This window comes from Cyanistes caeruleus, chromosome Z (assembly GCF_971803275.1).
Source record: "Cyanistes caeruleus chromosome Z, bCyaCae1.hap1.1, whole genome shotgun sequence".
Taxonomy (NCBI): domain Eukaryota; kingdom Metazoa; phylum Chordata; class Aves; order Passeriformes; family Paridae; genus Cyanistes; species Cyanistes caeruleus.
In genome coordinates this window covers 78,771,139-78,798,164 of record NC_141732.1, presented here as the reverse complement: position 1 = coordinate 78,798,164, position 27,026 = coordinate 78,771,139, and the positions used below count along the sequence as shown (strand labels likewise).

The window sequence follows — 27,026 nt, the reverse complement described above, 5'->3', positions numbered from 1 at the left end:
AGTCATTTCTCTTCCCTCCAGTCCTGAGCCCCCTTTATGGATTGTGACCTTTGTGAAGAGGATGCCTTCAAGCACAGGGGATGGAGCCAGGGCATCTGCACAATGAAATTTGGTCATGCTGCTGGGTAGGTAAAATACTGGTAGTCTAAAGCTGAGGTCAGGTAAAGCAGGTGGTGAAGGGACTGTGCTGGTTAGGAGTGGACATGATGGATGGAGAGAGCAGTTAATGGCACTTCTTGGCAGACAGGGCAGGCGGGTTTCTCACAGAGCTCTGCTTCTCATGTGACATCCTCAGAGACTTTGGTGCACTTAACACGAGAGGCTCTGCAGTCCCTGGAGGAAATCTCTTCCTGGGGTTTCCACAATCCACTGGGTTGGGTCTGGGTCTAACTTGGGGTGTGTGAAATTCACTCTGCCATGTTTGCAGTGTGTCCTTAAGCATGCAAAGGGGTAAAAACATGTGACCCTGGATTGCCCATGTTGTAGTTCCCAGTATGATGGGAAAGGAGGTTTCCCTTTCTGTTGGGGAGCTGAGTGACTGAGCCCATCCCCAGGCAGGCTTTGAAGGAGTGGAATACAGGTCATAGCATCATAAAATAGTTTGGATTAGAAAGGACTTTTAAAGCTCATCCTGTTCTACTCCCTGCCATGGACAAGAACACCTTCCACTGTCCCAAATTTCTCCAAGCCCTGTCCAACCTGGCCTTGGACACTTCCAGGGGTAGGGCAGCCACAGCTGCTCTGGGAAACCAGAATTGTCGTAAAGAGAAATTTTGATTAAGCCCATGTTGATGAAACAGAGCCAATTTCTTGTAGACAAAGAGCATTGTTTTGTTACAGATAATCCTACTGTGGAAAGATTAGCCCACGATTTAGCAATGAGAGGAAGAGCAGACATGTACATCCGCTGAGGTACAATCACTCATTTGTCTGTCAGGTTCAGTTATTTTGAATAGTCAGGGTTTTGCCCTTTTTCTCTGAGTATATAAACAATTCTGAGTTATCTTTTGAATGCTTTTGGATAAGTTCCCAGGAGAACTTAAATCTTGGATGGATTTGTAACATGCCTGTAGGCAGCTGTCTACTCCAGCCCTGGTTTGTGGTTACCCCTCCTGTGACCAGTGGAAAATTTGGTTATGTGTACATGAGGAGTGCTGGAACAGCCCCACGTGTCTGAGTCAGACTGTTTGGGTGCGTTTCTTTTGTTGCTTTCTCACAGCTTCATCTAAAATCACATATTTCTTCAAGTCTTGCAAACAGCCATCGTTCTTTGGAAGGAAAATGGAACAAAGGAATGTGCAAAAATTGCTGGCATGATTATCAGTCACATCACAAATGGGGCTTCTGTTCCCTCCTTAGATTTATTACCTAAACCTGCAGCATACAAGTCATCAGGCTCCTCTGAGAGAAGCATTGTTATATGGACAATGTGACTTTCCTGCACAACATTCTTGTGGACATTGCTCCTCAGCTATTTGGGCTTCAAAATCCCCTGGCCTGCCACGTGCTCTAGCTGGAATGGTGGCACTGGTTTTGCCTGGATGGTGTACGCCAGCCTGGTGGATTCCCTGCAGAACTCCCACCCTGGTTGGCAGTGACATTCTTACAGCTGAGATTTCCAGCACTGGGAAAGACCTGATGGATGGTTTGATTTGCTGTGAAGGACCATCCCACAAAGTCTCAGCAGAGTTTAGGCTGGAGCTGTGCAAATTGCATCCCTCCTGTGTAATTCTTCTTTTGGCACCTGCTGAAGATGAGAGACGATTTCTTCTTTCAGGGGAAAACGTCCTTCTGGAATTTCAGTTGCAGGCAAAACATGAAAAAATGAACACTTTCAATAATGAAAATGAGCACTTTGTAATAATGGAAGAAGCCTTTGATATTCAGTGGGTAAAGCCTGGATATCTCTGTCTAAGCCTGCGTCTCAAGCATGTTAGATGTCACTCATTTCTGTGACAGCCCCTTCACTGCTTCCCAGCACATCTGCAAACACCTCAGGGACAAGCACAGGTCTCCTTTGCTGCTCTGCTCCTCCTATTCTGCTCTTATTCCCCAGCAGGACTTTCAGCTCACAATGTAATATCATTGACTCATTAAGGCTGGAAAAGAACTCTGAGATCATAGAGTTCAACCCTTAACCTGAATTAGCACTGAATTCATCACTAAACTGTGTCCCCAAGTGCCATGTGCCTTTTGAACACTTCCAGGGATGCAGATTCCACCACTGCCCTGAGTAGCCTGTTCCAGTGCCTGACCATCCTTTCTGTGAAGAAAACTTTCACAATAACCAATGTGACAATGATTTTCACTAAACCGCTCCTGGCACAACTTGAGGCCATGTCAAACATCTCTCATTTGGTTTATTAGGGGGATTTTCCCTTTCAAAACTATTTTATCTCCTTTCTCTGCATTGAATCAGCATTCACATTTGTCTTAAAATAAAAAGCTATGATATGGCAAATTCATCCCAAAGCTGTATCACTCATGTTTTGGCTCTTGTGCTCTCTTATTTAACATCCCATTATGTTTTGGTCTTTTGTTGCACTGCTGTGTGAATCCTTTCTTTCTTGAATCTGTTTTTTTTTTTGTATTTCCCAGTTAAATTAGTGTAATCTAAAAGTGTCTTCTGTTCCATGAGATTGAAAGGGCAATCTGCCCTTGCTGAATGCCTCAGTGATGGTTTTGTTGATTTCCCAGGTCTTTGGTGCTGATCCTGCACCTGGATGCAGTAAGTCACTGGAGCTGTGGAGCCTTTTGTCAGGTTACATGCTTTTCATCATTCACAGGAATGGAATTCTGTCTCTTTAGGTTTTTTCAGGAGAGAAATGAGTGGTATGTACTTTCCAAGAGGCTGCTGAGGGCAGGTGGGGTGGAGTAAACTCCAGTAAGGAGCTCATGGATGACTGCAGAGGGACAGTGAAGGAACATGGGTGCAAGGAGACACCGAATAAACTCTGCTAGAAACTGCAGGGTGTTGTGGCTAAAGAATGTCAAGGATTAGTGAATTTGAAATGTTTAGTGGTGTGCAGAAGACAGAATTCTTTACCAGAGGGGTTGGTGACCATGTGCACCACCACTGCGAGCAAGCCAGGAGAAATGGAAAAGGGAGTGATGGCTCTAAGAGCCATTCACGATGGGATAGCCAAAACCAGGAGGTATATCTTGGGACAAAGAACAGAATTGAAAAATTCCCAGGGAGTTTGTTTGTTCTGTGGAAAAACTATTTTGTTCATGTGGCAGGCTTGCTCACTGCTGGAAGTTGCCTGGCAGAGAAGCCGTGCAGTGGTGCCTCTTGTTGCTAAGCCACCACCACAGGACACCTGCTGTTGAGTGATATTGCTCTCTCTAGGGAGGAAGAGCTTGTGTTTTAAGGTATTCTTTATGTGGGCAGGGCTGGGTCACCCACACAGTTTAGGGCTTAGAGCTGGAGATAAATGATGGTGGGTTATGCCGGAGTGAATTGGAGGGGAGGTATCCTGGATCCTCATGTGGCCTGAACTTCCATTGTTGGGACAGCCCCAGCTGCTCTGGGCACCCTGTGCCAGGGCCTGCCCACCCTCCCAGCCAGCAATTCCTTGCCAATATCCCAGCTGGGCCTGCCCTCTGGCACTGGCAAGCCATTGCCTGGGTGCTGGCCCTGCAGGCCTTGTCCCCAGTCCCTGGGCAGCTCTCCTGGAGCCCCTTTAGGCCCTGCCAGGGGCTCTCAGCTCTCCCTGGAGCCTGAATACTTGTGCAGGGGAGCAGCCCCAGCTCTCCCAGGCTGCCTCCAGAGCACAGGGGCTCCAGCCCTGGCAGCAGCTGCCTGGCCTCCTCTGGACTGGCATTTTCCTACATGGAATCACACCCCCACCAAAACTATGCACCACCATGAGTTTTGTAGCTGCTTTGCAACTGAGGCACCAGAACAGTTTGCTGGAAAATTCCACTTGAAAAAATTATTTTCCTTCCCAGTGCACCATTCCAGGGGCAGGCTTTTCCTAGAATTATTTCTGTAAGTGTTCTAATTAGCAAATCTGATCCTTAACCTCCCACTGATCTCAGCCTTATCCGATTAAACTGATGACCAACCCAAGAATGTTTAATCTAAAGTGAGGGAATTTGTAGTTAGTCAGTTTCCTAAGACCATGGCTACTATCCATTTTCTTCGAACCTATATATTTTCATGAGAGGTAAAAAGGAAAAAAACCCCAAAACAACGGATTTTCTAAAAACGTGTTTGTGTTTGAACTCCCCGTTTTGCAACTGTGCATATATGGTTTTATTTAACTCAAAAATTTACTGTCAATGACATCACTGGTCCTAAAATGGAAGCAATTGCTCCTGTGTTCCAAGTACAACTGGGCTGTATTTCACCTCACAGGTGCTTCTGTTTGTTCACAGGATTGATTTTGTTCCTTCCTTCTAAGAGTTTGAATTTGTTCTGGGAAATCCTCATGCCAGTGATCTTAAGAGATATATTTCAACCTAAATGGTGAACTTTATGAAGATGAGGGTTTTTTTGTTTTTTGTTTTTTTTTTGGTTTTTTTTTACTTTAAGGAAACAACCTCAAGATGTACCAGGAGAGGTTTAGGTTGGATATTAGGGAAAAATTTCTTTACTGGAAGGATTGTCCAGCTCTGGCTGGTCCTGCCCAGGGCAGCGGTGCAGTCGTCGTCTCTGGAGGGATTTAAAAGCTGTGTGGATTTGGAACTTGGGCAGATGGGTCAGTGGTGGCCTTGGCAGTACTGGGGAGAACTTGATAATATTTTACAACCTTAACCATTCTGTGATTCTCTTCTGTGATTCTGCTATGCCCTGGAATGTGGGAGCAAGTCAACCTCCAGGTAACCAACTTAACCTTCACAGCCCTTTGCAAGTAAACCACCTTTGGAGACCCAAAATGATCTTTCTGACCCACATCCATGAAATATTAAGGCCTCCAAGTCCTGTTTAAACAGTTTCTGTTTCAATATATATGAAATTGATTGCCATGGTCTATCTGTGCCTCTGAGAACATGGGGAGTGAGGGCCCTAAGTCACTGAGGTGTACTTGCTTTGTGAGCTATATTGTTTCATCATCTCATCCCAAAACTGGAAAAGCTCAACTGCTGGTAGCAAAATAGGTCTTACCTGAAGGCAGTTTTCCATGGCAAGACAAAGAGAAACTTCAGAAAGGTGTTAATTTGTGCCTAACAATTCACCTATCATGGAGTCCTTGCACTCTGAGGGAGAGGGAAACAATCAAGAAATAATCAAGCAATAATCTTTTCAATGCACAGCCCTGCTTCCTTGTGGGTAGCATCTTTCTCAGCGAGTGATTTATGCCCAGCTATGGCCAAATTCTGTGTCAATTCCTTCACACTTAGTGTCAAGATTCAAAAGATTAGATAATTATCAGCATTCTTCATACTGTTTATATTTCATGTGCAGAGCAGTAAAACCAAACAGAACCTGCAGAAGTCCTGGAGGATCAGATAAAGGACATTGCATTTTTACATTTCCCTACATTTGAGCACTTGACATGGAACTGAGAGTCTTGGGGAGAACTATGCACATCAGACATCATCAGTGAGAGTGGCTCAGGAGCTGGCTGTCAGGCAGTTCATTTGAGTTAGACTTTTGGATAACATGTGAATCCAAGCAGATGTTTCCCAGTAGTTAGTTATTTTTTTTTAACTTTTCTTTTTTATTTATGTTTTTGTTTATTTGTTTTTATTATTTTTCCCCCCTGTGAACTATCTTTTAGTAGTATTTACTTATTTTTTGTATATGTGTATTTCCTGTAAGAATTGTAAACACAGTGACATCTCTTTGCTGGCACTGGGAGGGAGGTAATTTAGGAAAATACCCCAAAATTTCTGCCCAGTGTGTTTCTTATGAATCTGGTGTCACCTGTGTATTGGAAACAACAGTGAAAAAAGGGTGGTGGAAAAAGAAGGGTGAGGTGAATAGTATTTATTTGATATAAAGAAAAAAAAAAACCTTAACCAAAAACCCCAGTTCCTGTCATAAGATGAATTAGTTCTGTTAGCAGAGACAGTGTTTTGAACGATAATGGGGAAAAGCATAATATGCATGTTCTGAGTGACTTACACATCAAATTTCCAAATAGCTGTTATTTTCTGAGGGGTGATGGGAAGAATAAATTTGCTGGATAGTGTAAAATGTAGAAATAATTCTGAATGATGTGCAAAACCTTTCTAAATAGCTGGGACATGGCCTTCATCTTTTGTTGTTTTTCAGTTCTGTGTGTATGATCTCTTTATGATACTGCCAAAATGTCCCTGTTGCTCAGCAACAGAAGGCTGGAATAGCACCAGTCAGAGGAAATCTGCTGATTTACACTGGACATATTTTGGACATAAATTGTGTTCTCTTGCTCGAGTGCATATTTTGACATAAGGGTGAAAGCAGCCTTTGTAGATTTGCCTCTCTGGGGCACTCATGGTCCTGGGTGGGGAGATCTCAGTTCAGACATTAAAATACCCTTTTGCACTACAGTTTGATAAATCACAGAACCAGAGAATGGCTCGGGTTGTGTTGGGCATCTAAAGGTCATCAGTCCCTCCCTGCAACAAGCAGGGATGTCTTCCACTACACCAAGTGGCTCAGAGACCTGTCCAACTGGACCTTGACTTTTTCCAGGGATGGGGCATCCACCATATCTCTGGGCAACCTGTGCCAGTGCTTCATCAGCCTACCCATGAAAAATTCCTTTCTATCTGATCAGAATTTATCCTCTTATAGTTTAAAACAGTCAACCCTTTTCCCATCGCAATGGGCCTTGATAAAAAGTTTGTCCACATTTTCCTTAAAGACATCTTTAAGTACTGAGTGGCCACAAATAGATCTCCCCAGAGCCTTCTCTTCTCCAGGTGAACACCTCCAGCTCTCCCAGCCTGGCTCCAAAGCAGGGGAACTCCAAACCCCAGGGCATCTCCAAGGCCCTCTGTGCCTGCTCCAGGTATATTTTAGACAGAGCATCACCTCATCTAACCTCAGTCTGGGGGCCTGGCCAGCATCTTCCCTAGCAATGAATCACTGCCTGGTCCTGAGGAGGTTTTTGTAGCTCTGACCACAGCTCTGCTGTGCCTTGGCCTGACTGTGCCTCCTGTATGGAACCAGGCTTTGCACTCGCAGGTTTAAGAAGGTTTGATGCTGCAATGTGCCAAAGGACTGAGAGAGCTGGGGCTGTTCATCCTGGTGAAGGCTGTGAGGAGACCTTAGAGCTCCTTCAAGTGCCTAAATGGGCTCCAAGAGAGCTGGAGGAGGATTTTGGCTAAATCTTGGGTGGGCAGAACACAGGCAATGGCTTGCCAGTGCCAGAGGGCAGGCCCAGCTGGGATATTGGCAAGGAATTGCTGGCTGGGAGGGTGGGCAGGCCCTGGCACAGGGTGCCCAGAGCAGCTGGGGCTGCCCCTGCATCCCTGCAGTGTCCAAGGCCAGGCTGGACAGGGCTTGGAACAACCTGGGACACTGGAAGGTGTCCCTGCCCATGGCATGAGGGGTGGAAAAAGAACCCTTTAACCCAAACAATTCTGTGATTCTATCATTCTGTGATAAGCACAAAGAGCAGAATTTGGAAGTTTCCTCTATATCCCACACACACTGATTTAAAAATTTTATTTTCCAATGTCTTCTGCACTAGTTGTTTGAGGTAGCCTATTTTTGGAAGAATTTAATGATAATAAAGAGAGAGAAACTTATACCAAACTCAAAAAAAAAATGAACGCTTGTTTTAGAAATTAACTCCACAGAATATTATGTAGATATTTATTAAGTAAATCATGGAAATGCTACATTTTATAAGTCAGTGTCAGTCATACAGAAATACTGTTGAACATCTGAAAACCTAAAACTTCACCAGAAGATACAACCAACATTTCATCACAAATATTTTACACTCAGGTCTTTGTGATGTTTGCAAAAACACATGGTTTGGGATTTTTTTTTTCCCCCTTCCCAAACTCAAAAGTCATGGTAGATTTTATTTCATCTGCTACAAGAAAAACAGGGTTCATTTTTCTTTTTGTGGTGTGACATTAATGCATGTAGGTTCCTGTGGGCTGAGGGACCTGAGTACGTGGAATATTTTTGGTGAAGATGTGAGCTTCCACATGAGACAGAGAGTGAGCCAGGCAGAAAGGTGGCTGAGTTAATGCCTGTTGAGGTGATCTGTGCTGTGGGGTGCAAGGACAGCTTCCCTCTTCCCTACCTGTACCCCTGGGGAGCCTGGGCAGAAGTGACACATGGCTGGTGTCCTGCAGAGCTCTGCTGGTCCCCAAAAGTCCCTTTCCCACTGCAGGGCAGAGAGAAAAGGCAGAGCAGCAGCTTCACAGAATCACACAATTGCTGCCAAGGCCACCACTAACCCATGTCCCCACATGCCACATCCACAAGGTCTTTAGAACCCTCCAGGGATGGGGACACACCCACTGCCCCAAACAGCCTGTTTCTATGAAGATATTATCCCAAACATCCAATTTAAACCTCCCCTGGCACAACTTGAGGCCGTTCCCTCTCCTCTTGTCCTTGCTCCCTGGGAGCCAGAAGGTCTCCCCTGAGCCTCCTGAGCCCCAGAATTTTGTTGTTTGATATTCATGTGCTGAGGAGGACAGTGTAGGGAGAGAAGTTAAGAATAGATCAGCTCAAATTAGTTCTATTTGTGCATTGACTGAACAGAGACATTTTATTGCATAGGAAAGGGACAGCAATGACTTTCTTGATGTCCCCTCCTTTGCTAACCCATCACCAAGTTCAAGTATTAAGAGAAATCATGAGATTAACACAAAAATCACAAAAATCATGTCCATCTTATGTTTGTTGATTGCTAATGAACATCTCTCTCCGTGGGGTTTGGGAGGTCCTCCAGGTAGAATTCTTCACAACCTATTTTCTACTTGGCAAAGAGTGCTCTTCATTCCATTTCTCTGCCACAATGAAACTCTCTAAGATGCCTCCTATTGCTGTCATAAGCTGTTTAGCCATTAACTTGAAGCCCCCTCATATGCTGAAAGATGCTCTTTATTTCTTTTTGTCTGATTTCAGTGTCTTCAATTTCACAGAGCGATTTTTCTTTTCAGCTTATAAGTAATTTTCCCATTGCTTATAATTCAAGTGTCTTTTCAGACATGTGTGCTTTAAAATCATAACAGGTTAATCTTGGGAAAAGTCCTTCCAGCACAGTCCTACCTAGTAGAAATCTTCTTAATAGAACAAACAGATTCTAGTGGATTTTCCCTGGTGGGAAAAGTCTCTCCACACAGAAGTTGGTGTTGGACATGGTAGCACACAAATCACAGTCTGTTGGGCAAACACCTTGTGCTCCTGCCTTAAAATCTGACGAGTTTCCCTCTTCTTGGGTCTCTATGCCTCACAGCAAGACCTCTCATGTTTCTTCATCATCAGATAATAAGCTCGGTTGGCTTCTGGGTAGGTGACTTTGGAGAGGGGCAGCTTGCAGATGGCAGAGTTGTTTGTGGTCATGAGCAGGAAGGTCAGCGCAGACAAGCAGAAAGGCCAGGTTCCTGATGGCACCCCAAACTGCAAATTAAAAAACAGTTTTCCTTTGTTTACTATGTGTCCTTTATTAGAGTACCACTCAGAGCCAGCCACCCTGGAACAAGGTTTGGAGAAAGTCTAGACTTGGTTTTGCATCGAGTCTTTCCTTAGGGAGGCTGGGTTTCTTTATAAGGTCTTGACATTTTGAATTAGCCTGCAGCATTTACCAGCTCTGGTGAGCTGGTGTGCACCTGCCATGGTGAAGGTTTCTTGGGTGGACATGAGGTAGGACATGAGGTATCCACAGCACAGTGGATACCAGAAACATTCGTCTTTCCCTTGGGCTGTTGTACTTGGCAATGGAGAAAAGCAGTTAGCCCAAATTTAATGTTTCTTTACACATATGCAGGGCTCTTTTTCCAATTGCATCAGGCATGAAGTAAATGTCTGAAAGAGGGGAGGTGTTCTTGTAGCCTGCCAGTGCCTAAAGCTGGTCCAGGAGAGCTGGAGAGGGACTTTGGGCAAGGGCCTAGAAAGGATAAAGGGAATGGCTTTCCTCTGATGGAGAGCAGGGCTAGATGGGATATGGGGGAGAAATTCTTCCCTGTGAGGGTGCCCAGAGAAGCTGTGGCTGGCCCTGGATCCCTGGCAGTGTTCAAGGATAGATGGGGCTTGGAGCACCCTGGGACAGTGGAAGGTGTCCCTGTCCATGGCAGGGGGTGGTACTGGGTGAGCTTTAAGGTGCCTTTCAATGCAAACCTTTCCATAGTTTTGTGATTTCATAATTTCATGGTTTCTGTGATTTCATAGTGTCTAAAGCTGAGCTGTGGCAGTTCAAGCAAACTCCAAGGATGGAAAGCGGTAAGTTGCCTGTTCCAGTGGGAATTACACCAACCCCCTGAGCAGATAGTAACCCCTGTCCCAGACTGTTTCTTCCTTTTGTTGGATTTTTCTCCACATTTTGGTGTTCTGTCTGACAAGCCAGGGAAATTCAGTGCTAGAAATCAGCCCTCAGCTGATACACTACTCACCACAGACAGCATGTGGGTCACTGCTGCTCCCAGGTAGGCAGTGAAGAGTGCTGTGAAAAAGAAAGGCAGTTCCTGGTGAGTTCAGTTGCTTGTGGAGTAGATCAGCAATGACAAACACCTCTCATTCTGCTTTGGGGAGCACAGCTAATGATTATGACCCTGTCTGGATGGGTACCCTGCTGAACCCCTTCCTGTGTGTCCTCCAACCTGGAGCATGTGGGAGGGGCAAAACAAACCAGCAAGCAAACAAACAAACAAAACTGGAGTGATGAAAAATGTGCTATGGTATCATAGGCTTTTGAAAAATTCACTGTCACAGAATGTATGTAGCTTGATGGATGGGGTTAAATAGGAAAATAACCCTTCCACCCTCATTTGTCCTGCCTCCAGGGCTTGAAGGGGGGTCAATGGCATACAGAGCTAAATCTTTCTTATATGAGCACTGAATGAGCAATAGTTTCACTCACAGCTCACTCCGATACTGAAATTTCATATGGAATTGCCTTATAAATAATTCTTCAATCCTGCTGCGTTGCCCAGCTCATGCCTTTGATCCTTTTCAAGAGAACGGGGAATGTGTACTGTCTAACTACAGTAGAGCTCCACTCTTCTCAAAGATTAGGCATGTCCCTCTTCAAAGAAGGAATTTGAGCTGGTATCTATGGCTGGAAAAAAACCAACATGATTCATCCAGCAATGAGCGAACAAACACAATTAATGACTCAAAACAAAGCATCTGATTTCAAAGACCTTAGATAGCATGTGTCCACTGATCACAGCTCTTGCTTTAAACACAACTCTTGGCCAAAAATGAAAGCACGGGGTGGGTTAAAGCCGTGGCTCCAACACCCAGCTCCACCACTCGTCAGCCTCACCTACATCCATCTGCCTGCCTGGAGGTGCCCATCTGGCTCCAGCCCACCTCTGCTGCATCCTGTCTCACTTCAAAGGGAGGTGAAAACCTGCTGGGTACCTACCACAGGCCATGGCCAGGAGGTGTGTCTGCCAGGTGAGAGCCAAGAACATGCCCCCGATGGCAGCGCAGGACAGGGAGCTGTTGTAGCCCCACAGCCCCAGGTAGATTTGGTTGAACGGCGTTGCTAAGCTCAGCCCTGGAAAATAAAGTCAGAAAGGTGTCATTCCTTGGCCAAGGAGATAAAAGCAATAGAGAAGTGGCATGAATCCAGATTTTTCAAAGGTTCTAGCCAGAATTTGTACATGGAGCTGTTTGCAGTTGTGTTGCTGTGGTCTAAGGGAATCGTGGCAGAATTTTCCTGTTGTGGCTGAGCTGAATTTGGTGATTTGATTTCAACAGAACACACGTGAGTGAATGAGCCTACATGTGAACCTTAAATGCATCCCTAAGCCAGCCCATTCAGTCTGATGGCTATGATTTTTCATGGATCTCCTCCTAAAACCAGGAGGACACACCCAGAAATTAAGTGTTTTGTGGTAAAAATTAACCTCAGCACAACAGACACCTTTTTCTTCTGAAGATTTCCACCATCATAAAACAAGGTAAGAGAATGGGAAAGTCAATCAAAAGAATCCTTAAAACAGAAGTTTGAGTATATTTTGTTTCCAAGCAGGCATTCTCCAGTGGGTGAAATACTTGTGACTTTAAGTGCTCTACTTATTGTAGTTCCTGTTTTATTCTTCATGCTTTTATATAATTAATATATATATATTTGAGAATATAATAATATATTATAATTATATAATTAAATTAATTAATCCCTGATTAATTAATAAAGATTATATAAATTTCTGGCATAAACCAAATCATTACCTGCCAGCATCCCCACTGCTGAACCGATCAGTGTGTGGACACAAATGAGTGGAGAGGAGATAAATAAACCAATTAGGAAAATTCCCCCAGTCCAGGGATTGTCACAGCCATAAACCTGGCCCACGCCAACTGGAATGGATTGCAGGAGCTGTAGAAATTAACAAAACAAAACAAACCAAACAAGACAATTTGTTATCAGCTTTGTAACTTTTGGTTTTTTTAAAGCTATTTTTCTTGGCCAGGCTCATGTTTGGCATTTGTTGGATGCAGTCTTTCTAAGTGGAACATTTGGACCCGTCTCAGGAGACAGCAGGGCATTTCCGCAGGGTTTCCCCTTCAGTGAAAATGAATCATGGCTTGTTCCCTAGACCTGAGCTCCTCTGCCAGGCTTTTGCTCTAAGATCAGAGATAAACATTTTGTGAAAGGTTTTAATCATCCTCCTTGCATGTGCTGCTGACTTGACCATTTTTACATATCCATAGGGACCAATGAGAGTGAACTTAGGGGATGGTTCCCTTGGGATTTGTTAGAAATATGAGCAAGAGTTGCTGGGCTGGTGGGAGACAGAGCCCAGCTTCGTCACAAAATGTTTTTGAGTCACATTTCCAAATGCAGTCCCCATAATACAAACAATGTTCTTTGAGAAATGTCACTTATGGGTTACTATTTAGTGTCAATTAACTTCCTTTTCTTAATCTCTCCCTGGGAACCCCTTAAAATAATCAGCTAAGCCTCAGGAGAAAATAGTTACTCTGATATCTGTATTGTTTATAGTGTAATCCAGAAGAAGAAAGTGTTCCTTTGGAAAGGTCCCACTTGAATATAAATGAAAATGATGTGACTGTACCTGTGCCCAAGTTTTTAACCATTCTACCACAGTAATATCTGCTTGCTCATGTCTAATCAGAAAGATGCAATTTTATAAACAGCCTGTATCTGAAAAATTAAAATTACCCTGTGAGTTAACTGGCATTCTCAGCACAACCTTAGCTATGGGGAGATGATCAGTATATGCATAGAAATAGAAATGGGTAATTAGATTCAAGAAAGTATTTGAAGATTATAATCTATACCCTTGGATCCAACTGCACATGAAGAGGTTCTCATTTTCAGGCTATCAAAAATGTACATTCCTAGAGTAAACCCTTATATTTTGGGTAATAGTTCTCTTATAAATCAGATTTTGTACTGCCAGGCCATAATGCAGTAACAAAGGAGGTGGGCCTATTGGAGCGAGTCCAGAGGAGGGTGAAAAGATGCTGCCAGGGCTGGAGCCCCTGTGCTCTGGAGGCAGCCTGGGAGAGCTGGGGCTGCTCCCCTGCACAAGTATTCAGGCTCCAGGGAGAGCTGAGAGCCCCTGGCAGGGCCTAAAGGGGCTCCAGGAGAGCTGCCCAGGGACTGGGGACAAGGCCTGCAGGGCCAGCACCCAGGCAATGGCTTGCCAGTGCCAGAGGGCAGGCCCAGCTGGGATATTGGCAAGGAATTGCTGGCTGGGAGGGTGGGCAGGCCCTGGCACAGGGTGCCCAGAGCAGCTGGGGCTGCCCCTGCATCCCTGCAGTGTCCAAGGCCAGGCTGGACAGGGCTTGCAGCAGCCTGGGACACTGGAAGGTGTCCCTGCCATGGCAGGGGGTGGCACTGGATGAACTTTAAGGTCCCATCCAACACAAACCATAGGAATCTATAAAGGAAGATAATAAATTTCTGTAGTGTTTTTAATTGTAAATGAAGGAGACTGTTACCCTTATGACATCCTACCATTGTGATTTCTGCATCTGCCCAGGTGATATTCGGGGTTGCTGTTGCAGGACGAATGATAGTTGTGGGGAAGAAGAGGTTGTGTGGTCCTGAAGCAGCCAGGTAGAGGGTCAAGGCCAAGTTGAAAGGCAAGGTGAGAACAGGCAGATCCCACTTAGAGAAAACTGCACTTAAAGCACTGGTGAAAATAGGGCTGAAAGAAGAACAAAATGGTCTCACTAGAAGCTTGTCAGAAAAATCACACCAGAGCCACATCCAAAAACAAACCCAGCTGCAGAAAATTTCATCTATTTTAAATAAATAAAAACTCACACCAAACCAATAAACCCTCTCCTTCTATCTGTTTAATTTCCTCAATCTTTCTGCTCAAATCAGAGATGAGAAAAGGTCAGTCCATAAATTTTCTACCCCTCCAAAGGCAATAATCAATGTATCCTGTCATGTTATGTTAATAAGTATGGTGAATTTGGTGAGCATGAGGGAGACAGGATCCAGTGCTTTAATGGAGTTATTCCCCAGCTCAATCCCAGTGTTTACCTTTTATTTTTAGCACCTGAAGTGGTCTGAGACTATGACACCCATGCTGGGTGTGAGTGCGCTGTGAACTGTGAATGTGGCTGTGTGCCCTTGTTCAAACTTGTGGATCAGCAGTAAAAGCTGGCATCAAAGTGACTGTAACACCACATGAACTTCAGGCAGACAAATTACATGTGTGGTTTTAGCAATCTGCAACTAGACATTCTGGGGTCAAAGACCAGGTTTCAAAATTTTTTGCTGGCCAAATACCTAGTGGATTATGGTGTTGTATATATGAGTGAAATATTATTAGTTGTTTGTTTTGATTAGTGTCAACCATCATGTCTTGGGACACTGAACAGCTTCTGTGCTTGGAGAATTAAATTTTCATGACATTTTTATATGGTGACTTAAACAGACGAAACACTTGTGGTTGATGATGGTAGGAAATGGTGAAAATAATGTTCCTCTTGAAACAGAAATGAATTGATGCACCACAGCAATATGACTCACATTCAGAATATTGAATTACACATGATCGGCCACTGATTTTTGTTGTCCCCACTGGGATTATTTGTGATTATGTGGGTATTTTTATTTGTTTCTGGATTACATCTGAGTTTAAAAGTGTAAATAACAATGCAGATTTAACAGCACATATGTGTTAGCTGTGTTCCCTTTCCACTGCCGTCTGCATAGAAACACAACAGCTCATTCTCACATGTGGGAGCTCTGGGGCTGGAAGGAGGAGCAGAGGAGCCATCTGACTTACCAGGTCATGGACACCAGTGCCACTGGCAGGAGGAGCCACCAGTTGTAGTCTCCATCAGCAGAGAAGACAGCCATCAGCAATCCCACCAGGACCCCGTTGTATCCATACAGGCCTGCTGCTATGGCTGACCTGTGTGCAGGAACAGCTGCATTGAAGTCTTCTCCCCTGAGGATGCTTTGCTCACACCAGCCCTCCCTCCCCACCCAGCTGTGGCTCTGTTTGGGGATGACCTGCTGGAACTCGTCCACCGACGTCCAATTTCCACGCTTGGGTCAGTGCCTACCCCTTCTGCAGGTTTGTCCAGAATCCCTCTGCACCAGGTGCAGCTGCTGGGAGGACCTGTCTGGTCCTACCAGACCAGATATGTGCCCAGTCAAGGCTGTATCACACAATCATAGAAGGTTTGGGTTGGAAAGGACCTTAAAGACCACCTTGTTCCAACCCTATGCCATGGGCAGGGACACCTCCCACTAAATTCAGGCTTCTCATCGACATCAAACATCTAACACATAAATCAGCACTGAAGTGGCCACCTGGGGAAGGGGGAAAGGATGGACTTACCTGTCCTGACACAGAATAAGTGCTGTTAAAGTTGAGACAACTGTTCCCACACATCCTGTGAGTGTCCACCATGGGTTCTGCAGCAGGAGGCCGGTCAGAATGACCAGCCCACTGAGGGGATTGTTGACAAACATCACCTGGGATATCCCACGCAGCACCCAGTCAAGGAACTGGATCATGAGAGGTTTGTCTGGAAAAGATTAAATTCAGTAATAAAACAAGCCCCCTAAAGTCTGCAGATGGTACTGATTTGGGATGTATTTTTGAAACTCAGGAAGAGTTTTGGCAGTGGGACTTGGCACCACGACTGAAGCAATGAATCAACAAGACTGTAAAAGCTGACAGGGATTTATTATGGTCTACACTGAACTCTTACAGCTGGAAAACTGAGATGAACAGTGAGGTTGCCAGAACTCTGTGTTATAAAGTACCCTGGACCAGATTCATATGAACCAGCTAATTTATGATGTCTGTGGCTCAGATGGCAAATTGTGTGTGTATCCCACTGCTGATTTATTACAGGGACCAAACACACCCACCTATGTGTAATTTAACTTCACAGTGGCACAAGGCTTGACAGAAACTGCTCAGCTGAAAGGACATGGAGTGTTAAGAAGAATGGCAGAGTACAGAATAACCATCCAGGGCTATGTTCTGTGGGACTAAATTCACCTTGTTCATGGCATGCTGGGAGATAAATGTCATCTCAGACATCCCCAAGATTTAGGCAGTATGTGGATCTCTGCACAAAGCTGATTTTTTCCCCCCTACAAAATGGACATAAATCCGGGTAGAGGTAGTTCCTGTACTACTCTAACTTGAATCACGTCAACAGAGAAGTTAGTTATTACTCCTTTGATGTACTTTTTATTTGGAATCCTTTCTCATTAGTCACTATGAAGTAGGTTTACCTTTCAGCCAGGTTCCAAAATCCTTCATGTCTCCAGTGAGGTAACCCACAGCTCTGCAGAAACTCTTCCCACCTGTGCTCAGTGGATTCTGCTTCATTGGCATCCTTTCCCCCTTGGTTTCTATCTTGACATCAACACAGTTTTCCATGTTGATATTCTGAACCTTTGATAAAATTAAAGGGAAAAGTAAAAAAGAGAATTCATCACAATGTATCTTTCTGATCCCTGTTTATTTTCTTTACTGCATAACTGCTCACTGTGTGTTACTTTGGAACCAGAAAGAGGAAAATCCTGACTCTGAACACCTGATTCTTTTGTCTCCATGAGCACATTCCGTCTTTCATTTCACTGTCCTTCCAGACTTCCACGCAGTTATAAGAATATGTTTCATTTATTAAGCTCCTCTGCTGCTTAACCCATATTTCCAGCTTGAATTTATCCAGGTTGTCCTGAGGCTGTCCATGGTGCTTTATTTCATTTTTCACATGCATTCATACATTTCTTTTCCTCATTTGAACTGCACTTTAAGCTGACCAGTCTTTAGAAGAACCCAGCATTGACTCAAGGGTTTGATGCTCAAATTCACAGTTCCTGCTTTCCACTATGCCTTTGTCATGTTGTTTTCTTCTCTGCTGAGACAATACTGGGGACTGCACATTGGAAGCTGTAGTAAGAAACCCTTGGGGACTAATGAAAATACCCTTATTAAATTTAGCAGGTGCTATAAAATGTTTAAATAAGGTAGGGGACTGTTGTAGGCCCAGCAAAGATGTTCAGGCCTAAATAAGGTTTTTGGGGTGTAGGACTGGGAAATGGGGTCCCCTTAGGGACATGCACTGCTGGAATAAACTGTGGGACCTCAAACAACCTAGACAGCTTTTTATTATTTATTTATTTATTTATTTATTTATTTATTTATATTATTATTATTATTATTATTATTATTATTATTATTATTATTATTATTATTATTATTATTCAGGCATGTGGATCAGAGGCTTAGACCTAAAAAACAGTGCCTATAGCCAATTCATTTTTTGTCTAAGAGCCGATTCTGAATATGAAATCAGCAAATAAATAAAAAAAAACCCTGTTCCTGGAGCATACTCTGTTTCCTGAAGTAGTTAGTGGAAATTATCAAGCAGACAGCAGACAAAGTGTGGTGGTGTGTGAATACTGAACCAGTGGTGCTTCAGGTCTCACTGGTGAGTACCAGCTTATTCAAGAGGTAATGAATTTAAATTGGGAGTTGATAGTCTAAATAGGGTGATACAGACACACAGGTCTTGTGTCAGTCCTTGACTCACTCAAAACTTTACCAAAAGCCTTGTGAACATTTGAGGGGGAGAACCCATAGCTCAGAAACACAGGTGCTGAGACACTTATGCTGCTTTCACCCCTGGGCATTGCACGTCCAGTCCCTGCATCGTGGTTCAGCAGCTCAGAGCTGGTGTAGGGAAATGCCTGGTTAATGCACCATTGTTAATCCTGGGCAGTTTCTCACTCTTATGATACTGGAGGGCTGGTGGTGACCTTTCAGGAAGCAGTAAATATTTGCACAGATAATAAATGGACATTTTCCACCCAGCTAATAGAAGGACAGGTTCCATGTGAGAAGCTGATTACAGGACCAGTATATAGAAAATAGTATTGAGTTTGGCTTTGTGTAGGACATGAAGGTAAGGACCTGGAATAAAAAGGCTAAGGAAGAAAAGCAAAGGAGGAAAGAGAGGTGCTGGGGAAAGGCTGTTTTTTGAGTTTGCTATATTTCATTACCTTAATTCATTAACCTTCACTTTTTTCATACTTTATTCTGGAATAAGTGACTTGAATGTACTTTCAGTTAATTCAAAATTTCCAGCCAAGATAAATGCTCTCAATTTGGTGAAAGTGCATATACATTTTCCTTTTAAAGCAAGCAGCTTGGGCTTTCCCTGTTGCTAACCCATAAAATAAAGTGCTGCTGCACCACAGAGCGATGCTGTGAGACCCATGCTGGCATGCCCTGGGTGTTCCCCTGCATGCTGAGTGAGGAGCTGTTTCCACTCAGGAGCCTGCAGAATGGGGTGTAATGTGCATGTGAAGTATTGGAGTCACTGTTCAGTCCACTTGTACAGTGGAGATAAAAATGGATGAAGCTGAGGGTCTGAATTCACCAAAAAAATCGATGTATTGCTTTGCCACGTGAAGGCAAGTGTGAGCTGGCAGTGCTCCTCTGGGTTTCCAGGGGCAGAAATGAAGCCAGCTCACTGCAGCTGGCACGGCAAAAAGGCCAGGTGACCTGGTGAGTCACTTGCACTAACCTGTCTCAAACTTCACGCTCAGTGAATACCCAGTGTACCGGAGTATTCAGAGTCACAGAGACTGCGGGGTGATCGTGGTTACCTCCCGTCCAGCAGTGCTGCTCAAACTCATGCTCATTATGTCACAGAACCATAGAATACTCTGTGCTGGAAGAGACCTTTAAGGCTCATCTATTCCAGCCCCTCAGGCAGTCCCATTTGATCCAGGGATGGGTGTCTCCGGAGAGGGACCGCAGGAATTTCATCCGTTCAGCAGAGCAGGTAGGGAGTGACAGGACAAGGGGCAGTGGCTCCAAACTGAGAGAGGGCAGGGATAGATTTGACATTTGGAAAGTATTGTTCTATGTCAGGATGGTGGGGCCCTGACAGAGACTGCCCAGAGAAGCTGTGGTTGAACCATCCCTGGCAGTGTCCAAGGCCAGGTTTGACAGGGCTTGGAGCAACCTGGGATAGTGGGAAGTGTCCCTGCCTATGGCAGAGGGTAGGACTGGGTGAGCTTCAAAGATGATTCCTTCCAACCCAAGCCATTCTATGATTCTTTATGCTCATGGAGAATGAAACCATTATTGAAGAACCCCCTCACCCCCAGAGCAGCCAGGTGGGAAATGGGTACAGCCCAAGAAAAACCTTTGGTTTTGGATGGGGTCTTCATGGCACAGTAAAGACCCAGACGTAGCCCCTCTGGTTTCATGACCTCCCTGAATCCCATCCCAGGCACAGGTGTGGGGGCTGTATCCTGTGTGAGGGGGTTTTGTTGTCACCAGAGCCCTGAGGCTTGTCCCATCTGTTCAGAAACACAAAGTATGAAGCACTTGCACCACTTGTACTTAGTTATCCAATAACATAAAGAGGTAGTGAAACACTTGGAAACTGGCACCAGCATAAAATTTTTTAGGCATTTTTAGTGATTTTACAAAGCAGTACCTACCACAGAAATGCACAGATTAATGATTTTACACATTATGTTGCTTCAGGGAGTAGGTGATAGCAGTAGGTATATAAGAAAGGAGAGAATACAAAATGTGTCTTATCTCAGAATTGTGGATATGCACAGAGAATTTTAACACAGTGATCTCTGAATAATAGTGCAGACTGAAGTGTACATGTTCTGATGGGGATTTCATGTGTGCTGGTCTGCAGTGGGTCTTTTGAAGACCTGCAGTTGAAGCTATGAAAACACAGGGTTTTCACTGAAAGTGTTCTTTTTTAGTGCACAAAGGACAGAAATGGAAATAATTGCAAAAGGAGTGTTCTGTTGGAACCGGGGGGCAGGTTCCGTAATAATTTTTTTTTTTTAAAATCTTGATTTCTATTAGACTGGGAAAAAGAAGTTTATTTAAAAACTAAGTCCTGTTCTCAGACAGACAGCTTGGAGCAGCTGCCTTGTCTGACATAAACTCTAGAAAGGTGCTCCAGCCCTGCAGTGCAAGCTCCCAGTACTGGTGTGTAGCTGGTGAGACACTGGAGCAGCAGCAGAACCCAGGCAGAGCCATCTAAATGCACTTTTCACCTCAGTTGTGATTTGTAGTGTGCTGTAAGTGCAGAGAAGCTATTTAAAACCATTTTCATGGGAAGTGAGAGCTCCCCATGAAACAAAACAGAAAACATAAAAGATGTTTCCCTTTTATGAAGATGAAATCATCACAGGGCCGAGATGCTAATCTACCGTGCTTTTTTAATCATCCTTTCAGAGTTAATAAATGTCCTGTAGCAAAGTACTGACGTTATGCAACTCCGTGTCTCCCTAAATCAATTTTCCTTCCACTTGTGTACACTTCCTCCCTGTCAAGCCATACCCACGGCACCTCAGCCATGCCTTGTTAAAGCTGGCTCCGTGCTGGGGCTGCACTCCTGCAGCATCTGGCCCTGCAATTACTCCTTTATGCACCTGCTGAGGAGGAGACCAGCCTGGCCACATGTTTGTGTTGTGCATGGTAAGAGCAGTGCTGTGCTTGCAGCTGGGAGAGGGACAGAATCTTTAATTTGGCTGACGACTACTCCCAGGTAATGGGCGCTTCCAAGCCGGACATTGGGCTTTTGGCAGGGAAAACGCAGCAGAATTATCTGGTGCTTTCTCTTCTTTCTGGAATTTTCCTCTCTCCCTGCCAAAATTCAGGTTTCTCTGAGGGTTTAGTTTATGGAGAGGTATTTGTTTGTCCGAGGACCTGCTACTGCACAATCGCAGCCATTGTATCTTGCATTCTCTGAATTGTTGCTGTGAAGTCTGCGGGCAGCCAAGCTCTGTGTGCAGCCTGTTTTTAGAGGAATTCCTGCATCCAAGCACAATAGGAGGAAAGGGCCAGACTCTCAGCAGCTCTAAATCCAGCACAGCCCGTGTTATGTTACCAGGGGTGTAGTAAAGCTGGATTAATATTGTGTTAGGCATAGGAACACACACAAGCACAAGCACAATCCTTGAAAGAGATTATAATGCACTTGACCCTCACTGGAAAAAAAATGGTTCATCTTCTCCCATAGAAGGTGTATTTCAAAGTATTAGTTTGAAAGAAAGCTTACCCCACAGATTCAAATGTTCATTAAGCTCACATGCAATTCAGTTTTCAGAGACCTGTCTGTCAGGGACAGAGAAATACAGAAGCACTATCACATCAGATGTGTATTATTACTATCTAGGCATTTTCATTTGGCACAATGGAAAGGCAGCGAAAGGAAATGTTAAAGAGTTCCTGTTATTTCCCTTTTTTTTACATTTCTTTTCTTTTTTTCCTCCAAGGTTCAGCCACGTGGGCTAAGCAGTACTAACAAATCCTCACCTGGCTGGAAGCTTCTTGATAACTAATATTCTTGTGCTCCTCCTGAGCTGTTCTCCTGCAGCAGGACTGCTCAAATGCTGTTTGCCAGGTGTTTTGAGGGAAAGACCCAGGTAAGTCAGTAACAGGCTTTATTAAAAGGAAACAACAGAGTGCTCTTACCTCTCAGATGAGCTCAGGAGTAGCTGTAGGTTTGCTGGTTAGGCCAGAAGGAAAGTAGGGAAAAAGAAAATGTCCCATCGGCTTATATAGGCTAGCATGGCTCCTGTCCTGATATTACTGATTTGTTTCTCCTCCCACTTGGTGAGCTCCAAGTGAATGTTAAAAAGGTTCCCCTTTGGATTCTCCACCTTTCCTCTTGCTCTGTCCTGGGTCTCTTGCCAACAATCAACCCAAATGTCCTCTTTCTCTTTGTTTTTTCTTTTCTTATTTTTTTTATTTTTATTTTTATTTTTACATTTTCTTTTTTTCTCTCCTTTTTTTTTTTTAAAAAAAATTAGTTCTCCTTTAACTTTGTCCTTTCTTCTTCTCTACCATTTAAAAGGATAGAAGATTTTAAAATGGATTGTCAGTGTTCCTGAGCTTGACCTCTCCAGCATTATCCTCCTTATCCAATACAATTTAGAATCCTTCCCTACCAAAAGTCTGACCTGGGATTGTGCAATACAGCATTTTGTATTCAGCAGCCTCCCAGTTTTCCTGCTTCTGGGTAGCTTTCAGAAGTACTATTCTGTTAATGAAATACAATGGAAGACCAGATATTCCATTGTTTAATTGCTTTTTATCAATTATTTGAGAAATTCAAATTTCTCTTCTTTCTAAAAAAAAATAAAATTAACTTGTCCTCCCTGTCTCACTGAAGGAATCTGAAATATCAGAAGTGTGGCATATTTGAGAGGTTTATAAGCCTGTGAAAGTGCTGCAAATGACAGAGAAGAGGCTGGAGAGGGAAGGCTGGAATAGTAACACAGGAGAAGGGGCAGAGAAGATGGTGAACTTAAGGGACATTTTAGGCTAATTTAAGCCACAGCAGAATTCACTTTAGGACTGTTTCACAGTGATACCTGAGAAAGGAATCTTGCAAATTGAGCTGGGGAGAATGTTTTATTGTTGAACCAGAACCCATCTAAGTTGATGGCTTTGCTCCCCTCAGCCCTGTGGAACCACATGCACAAGAGCTGAAGGGATGTTATTCTCACTGCACCCCACCCATCCCTGGGTGCATCTCTTTTGATGGAGATGTTTTTAACAGCAGACTGGATTTTTTTATCCCCTAAGAGGAGGGCATCTGATATAAGCTGTCAGCTTAGCATTGCTGCCAGAGCTAGTCTTCCTCTGATCAGATAGGCAGCAGCCTCGTGAGTGAGCCAGACACTGTCATCCTATGCCTTTGCACCCAGCAGAACATGAAATTTTGCAGGGGAAGCTGCTTCACTCTAGTGCAGGTAACATATTTTCCCTTTACCATTAATTTCTCCTTGGGCTGTCTCTGCTTTCTGACTGGTGAAATGAATCCCTGCATCCAAAGAAGGGAAATGCATTGGGTGATTTGGATGGAAGAGCCTCACAGGGAGTCTTCTCAGACTGAGTTTTTAGCTTCACAGCTGTGATATTTCAGAGATGCCCAGGCCTGGCTTCAAGTTATTTCAAATAACATCTTTTCAGCTCTCCCTCAAATGGGGGCAGCACAGGGGGCAGGCAGGGCTCATTCCTGGGTTGTGCTGTAGGGCATTTCTTTCCCCCAGAGAATCACAGATCCACAGAACATTCTGAGCTGGAAGGGACCCACAAGAATCATCGAGTCCAGCTCTGAAGTAAATGGCCCATACAGGGAATGAACTCACAGCCTTGGTGATACCAGCACCATAATCTGACCAAAGGAGAAAATGTCAGGGTCACAGAATCCCACAATCTTTCGGGTTGGAAGAGACTTGAAAGCCCATCTCATTCCACCTCCTGCCATGAGCAGGGACATCTTTCACTATCCTAGGTTGCTCCAAGCCCCATCCAACCCAGTCTGGAACATTTCCAGGGACAGGGTTGGCAGGGACTGTGCCAGGGCCTCCAAACCCTCACAGGGAGCAATCTCTTCCTAACATCTAATCTCGACTGCTCTCTGTCAGCATGAAGCCATTCCCACCTGTCCTGCCACCACATGTCCTTGTACAAAGGAACCAGATTCAGGACTGCTCTGTCTGATTCTGGTGCCTTAATGAGGTATTTGACAGGTTGGAGTGACACACAAAAAAGCCCATGGCTGGCAGGTCAGTGATGGATATCTTGGAGTGGTGCATTGTTTAGATTATCAGAGCTGGTTAATAAGTAACAGGATCACAGTCTGCTGATGCCCTGTGGGAATGAGGCCCCTGGCAGAAGCCTGCTCTGGGCTGGAGGCAGAGCAGGGAAGACCTCCAGTGCCATGTGACAGAGTCACTGGATCCCAGGTGCAGCCAGCTGGATGCAGGAATGCCTGCCTGCAGCTGTGTGCCCCAGGCAAAGCTCTCCTGGTTGCCTGAGGCCTGAGATTCCCTCTGTGTAGGATTAATGCAGAAAGGTGGGAATGGTAGAAAACCTCCCAGATGTAACTCAGTGCCAGTTCTGGTGCCCATCACCTCCAGTGCTGGCCAATCAAGGATGTAGGTATTCTTTGGGGTTCAAGGTGGGAAAACTGAGCCTGAAATGGCCATTCCTAGGCAAAAGGATTGAGATGTGCCATGTGTTTGAAAATTTGCTTGAAATCCAAAAAAACCAGCTGTCACATATCACCTGCCTGGGAGTGGGCCACCAGCTCTGGGTGGCCAGGTAAATGTGTGTAAATTTTTCATACAGGAAACAGAGAGGACTAGAGAGCTGCCTCTTGGTTTTAGGTGTGTGTGAAAGACCACTTGGTGCTGAGGACAAGGCAGCTGGTGCTGGTGTCTGACAGCTCAGCTCTGTGTGATTTAAGAGGTCTAAATCTGTGACTTACCTCATCAGCTCTCTGCTGGTGAAGATGCTTGATGTTTCTTCTTCTGTGCTCTCTGGGAAGGTGTCTCTGAGCACATCCCTTGGACCAGGCCCGGTGCTTGACATGGTCAGAGCAGGGGTTGGTCATTGGATCTCAACCAGACACAGCACCAGGAAAATGCTGAATGATGCCTGACTGGTTTAGCTTGCCAGGCAGGAGCTGTCTGGCTGCATCAGCTGGGTACAAAGCTTGAACTGGTCAGCTGTGCCAGGAAATATTCTAATGGCCCTAATTCAGCTTCACACACTTTGGCTTCATTCCTCTCTCAAGCCTCAGTGGCCTTGAAGAGGTGCATTAAAACCACTTTGGTAGCAGATTTGCTGGTTTTGGCTGTGCTCCTTGACTCAGGTTTTACCAATGGGAATAGGTCTGCTCAGGGAGCTGCATCAGCCCTTGGACTCCAACAGCATTTTAAAACGGTGTAAATCCATGTATGGAGCTTTACAGGTTGCTAAACCCCAAGTCCTGGTCTGCTTTTGCTAGACTGGGGTGTGGATATGTGATTTGTGACCAGTGCTTGTGGGAGAAAGGGAGGGATCCCCTCCCTGGAAATGCTGACAGGATTCCCCCTAATGCAGCCCACAGAGATATTTGCTTTCTTGCTGCATGGACACCTTGCTGCCTTGTGGGCACCTTGGTGACCACCAGGACCCTCCAGGCCTCTTCTGCCATGCTGCTTTCCAGCTGGAGGGCCACCAGCAGGTGCAGATGGAATTGTTCCTCCCCAGGACTCTGCACTTCTTCTGGAACTTCAAGGGGTTCTTGTCAGCCCATTTTTCTCTGCTGAGGACCCTCTGGATGCCAACACAACCCTCTTGTTGGTATACCCAACACTACTCCCAGTTTTGTGCTTTCCCCAAGTTTGTTGAGCACCCTGCTCCAACATTCTAGTCATTAATTAAGAAATTAACCTTATTATGCCTGGCTTACACCACTAATGACTGGCCTCTATGCGTAATTTGTGCCACCAATTATAACACTTTGAGCCCAACCATTTAGCCAATTTTCAATCCAAATTGCTTCACACCTATTTTAGCCCATTCTTCATTAACTTGTCCTTGAGGATGTAACGGGACAGAGTGTCAAAATGAGGCAATGCTCCAAATTTGATACAGTGAAGTGAGGGACTTTTGCAGCTCACCTGGGTTGACTGTGACCAAACTTAATGTTTCACTACCAGAAGTACTGCCAGTCTGTAGTTCCTGTGGAGGTGTGTGGAGGGCTGGCAGTGGTAATGGAAGTATGGCAGGAGTGAGAGAGAGAGCCATGTGGTGGGAGAGAGCCCATGTCCTGGCTGAGGACACACCTCTGGTCAGCTGTGGCCTGGCCTGACCCACAGACAGGGTTCCTGCAGGGGCAAGTCAGCCCCCATCAACATCCATGGCCACTTTCTTTCACATCTTCTTGTTTTTATGAGTGAGTGAAGAGCAGAAAAGTCTGTTTCAGCACAGAGCACCACAGGGTCTGTCACAATCTTGGACTTGTTTGCTGAGGGCAAATCATTTTGGGTTTATACAGAGCGACCCAAAAGCTGAGCTGGTGTGGGAAGTTTCTACCCCTACATTTTGGCTTGTAGAAGTTCTCTAGAGGAAGGCATTGCCCTGTGTGGCAGTGGGATGGGGTGGGGTAAGTGGCTGGAGCGGAGCACGGTCTGCTCCGGTGTCCATCTCCCTCTCCTGGTGTGACTCCAGCACAGCCACGTGTGCAGCTGTGGAAATTGCAGCAAATATTCAGATCTCCTGGTTCAGAGGGCTCACAAAGAGCAGCTCCCTGGCCCTGGCACAGCTCAATCTCCTTGTGCTCTGTGTACTGCTCTTGATGATGTACGCTCCCAAAATTACCAGCTCTCCTAAAGCATCGCTTTCCTCCTCTTCCTACCTGCTCTGGAGACCCACTGTCCCTTCTGTCCACCTTGACATGCTCTCATGACTCATCTCCTCAGTCCATGCAGCTCCAAGAGTGCAGAAGTGATATCTGGAAACCAGCTTACTGATTAGGAGCGACAGTCTCTGTATCCTGGGATAGGAGTGGGGCAGGAATTTGTGAAGAGCAGGTTGTAGACGTCTTACAGCTACAGCAGTGTGCAAAAAAGCTCTGCTCTGTCATGGCAAAATAAGTGGCAGCTTTA

The 27,026-nt window shown here is 44.9% G+C and overlaps 1 protein-coding gene and 1 long non-coding RNA gene across 4 annotated transcripts in view; one reads left to right on the top strand and one right to left on the bottom strand.

Moving 5' to 3' along the window:
* The first annotated feature begins 3,251 nt into the window (after positions 1 to 3,251).
* The window catches only part of LOC111940947 (uncharacterized), a 54,998-nt gene continuing 31,223 nt past the window's right edge, over positions 3,252 to 27,026 (top strand). Inside the window, exons 1-2 of one of the 2 annotated variants that reach the window (XR_015280234.1) lie at positions 3,252 to 3,372; positions 21,855 to 22,004. This is a non-coding gene — a long non-coding RNA (uncharacterized LOC111940947). Of the gene's footprint in view, positions 3,373 to 19,289; positions 19,382 to 21,854; positions 22,005 to 27,026 lie in introns of those variants that run through there. The other variant, XR_015280233.1, reaches the window with a different exon arrangement.
* Positions 7,740 to 22,172, bottom strand: SLC14A1 (solute carrier family 14 member 1 (Kidd blood group)). Of its 2 annotated transcripts, none has more exons than XM_086867447.1 (9): positions 22,054 to 22,172; positions 16,818 to 16,980; positions 15,907 to 16,096; positions 15,346 to 15,474; positions 14,058 to 14,250; positions 12,302 to 12,449; positions 11,490 to 11,624; positions 10,513 to 10,562; positions 7,740 to 9,523 (listed from the first exon to the last, which is right to left on the bottom strand). In XM_086867447.1, exons 2-9 carry the CDS (start codon positions 16,963 to 16,965, stop codon positions 9,347 to 9,349), a joined length of 1,170 nt encoding a protein of 389 aa, XP_086723573.1. In that variant the 5' UTR covers positions 16,966 to 16,980; positions 22,054 to 22,172; the 3' UTR covers positions 7,740 to 9,346. The 2 variants fall into 2 exon arrangements, with proteins under 2 accessions (XP_086723573.1, XP_086723571.1); XM_086867445.1 differs by lacking the exon at positions 22,054 to 22,172 and adding an exon at positions 19,121 to 19,254.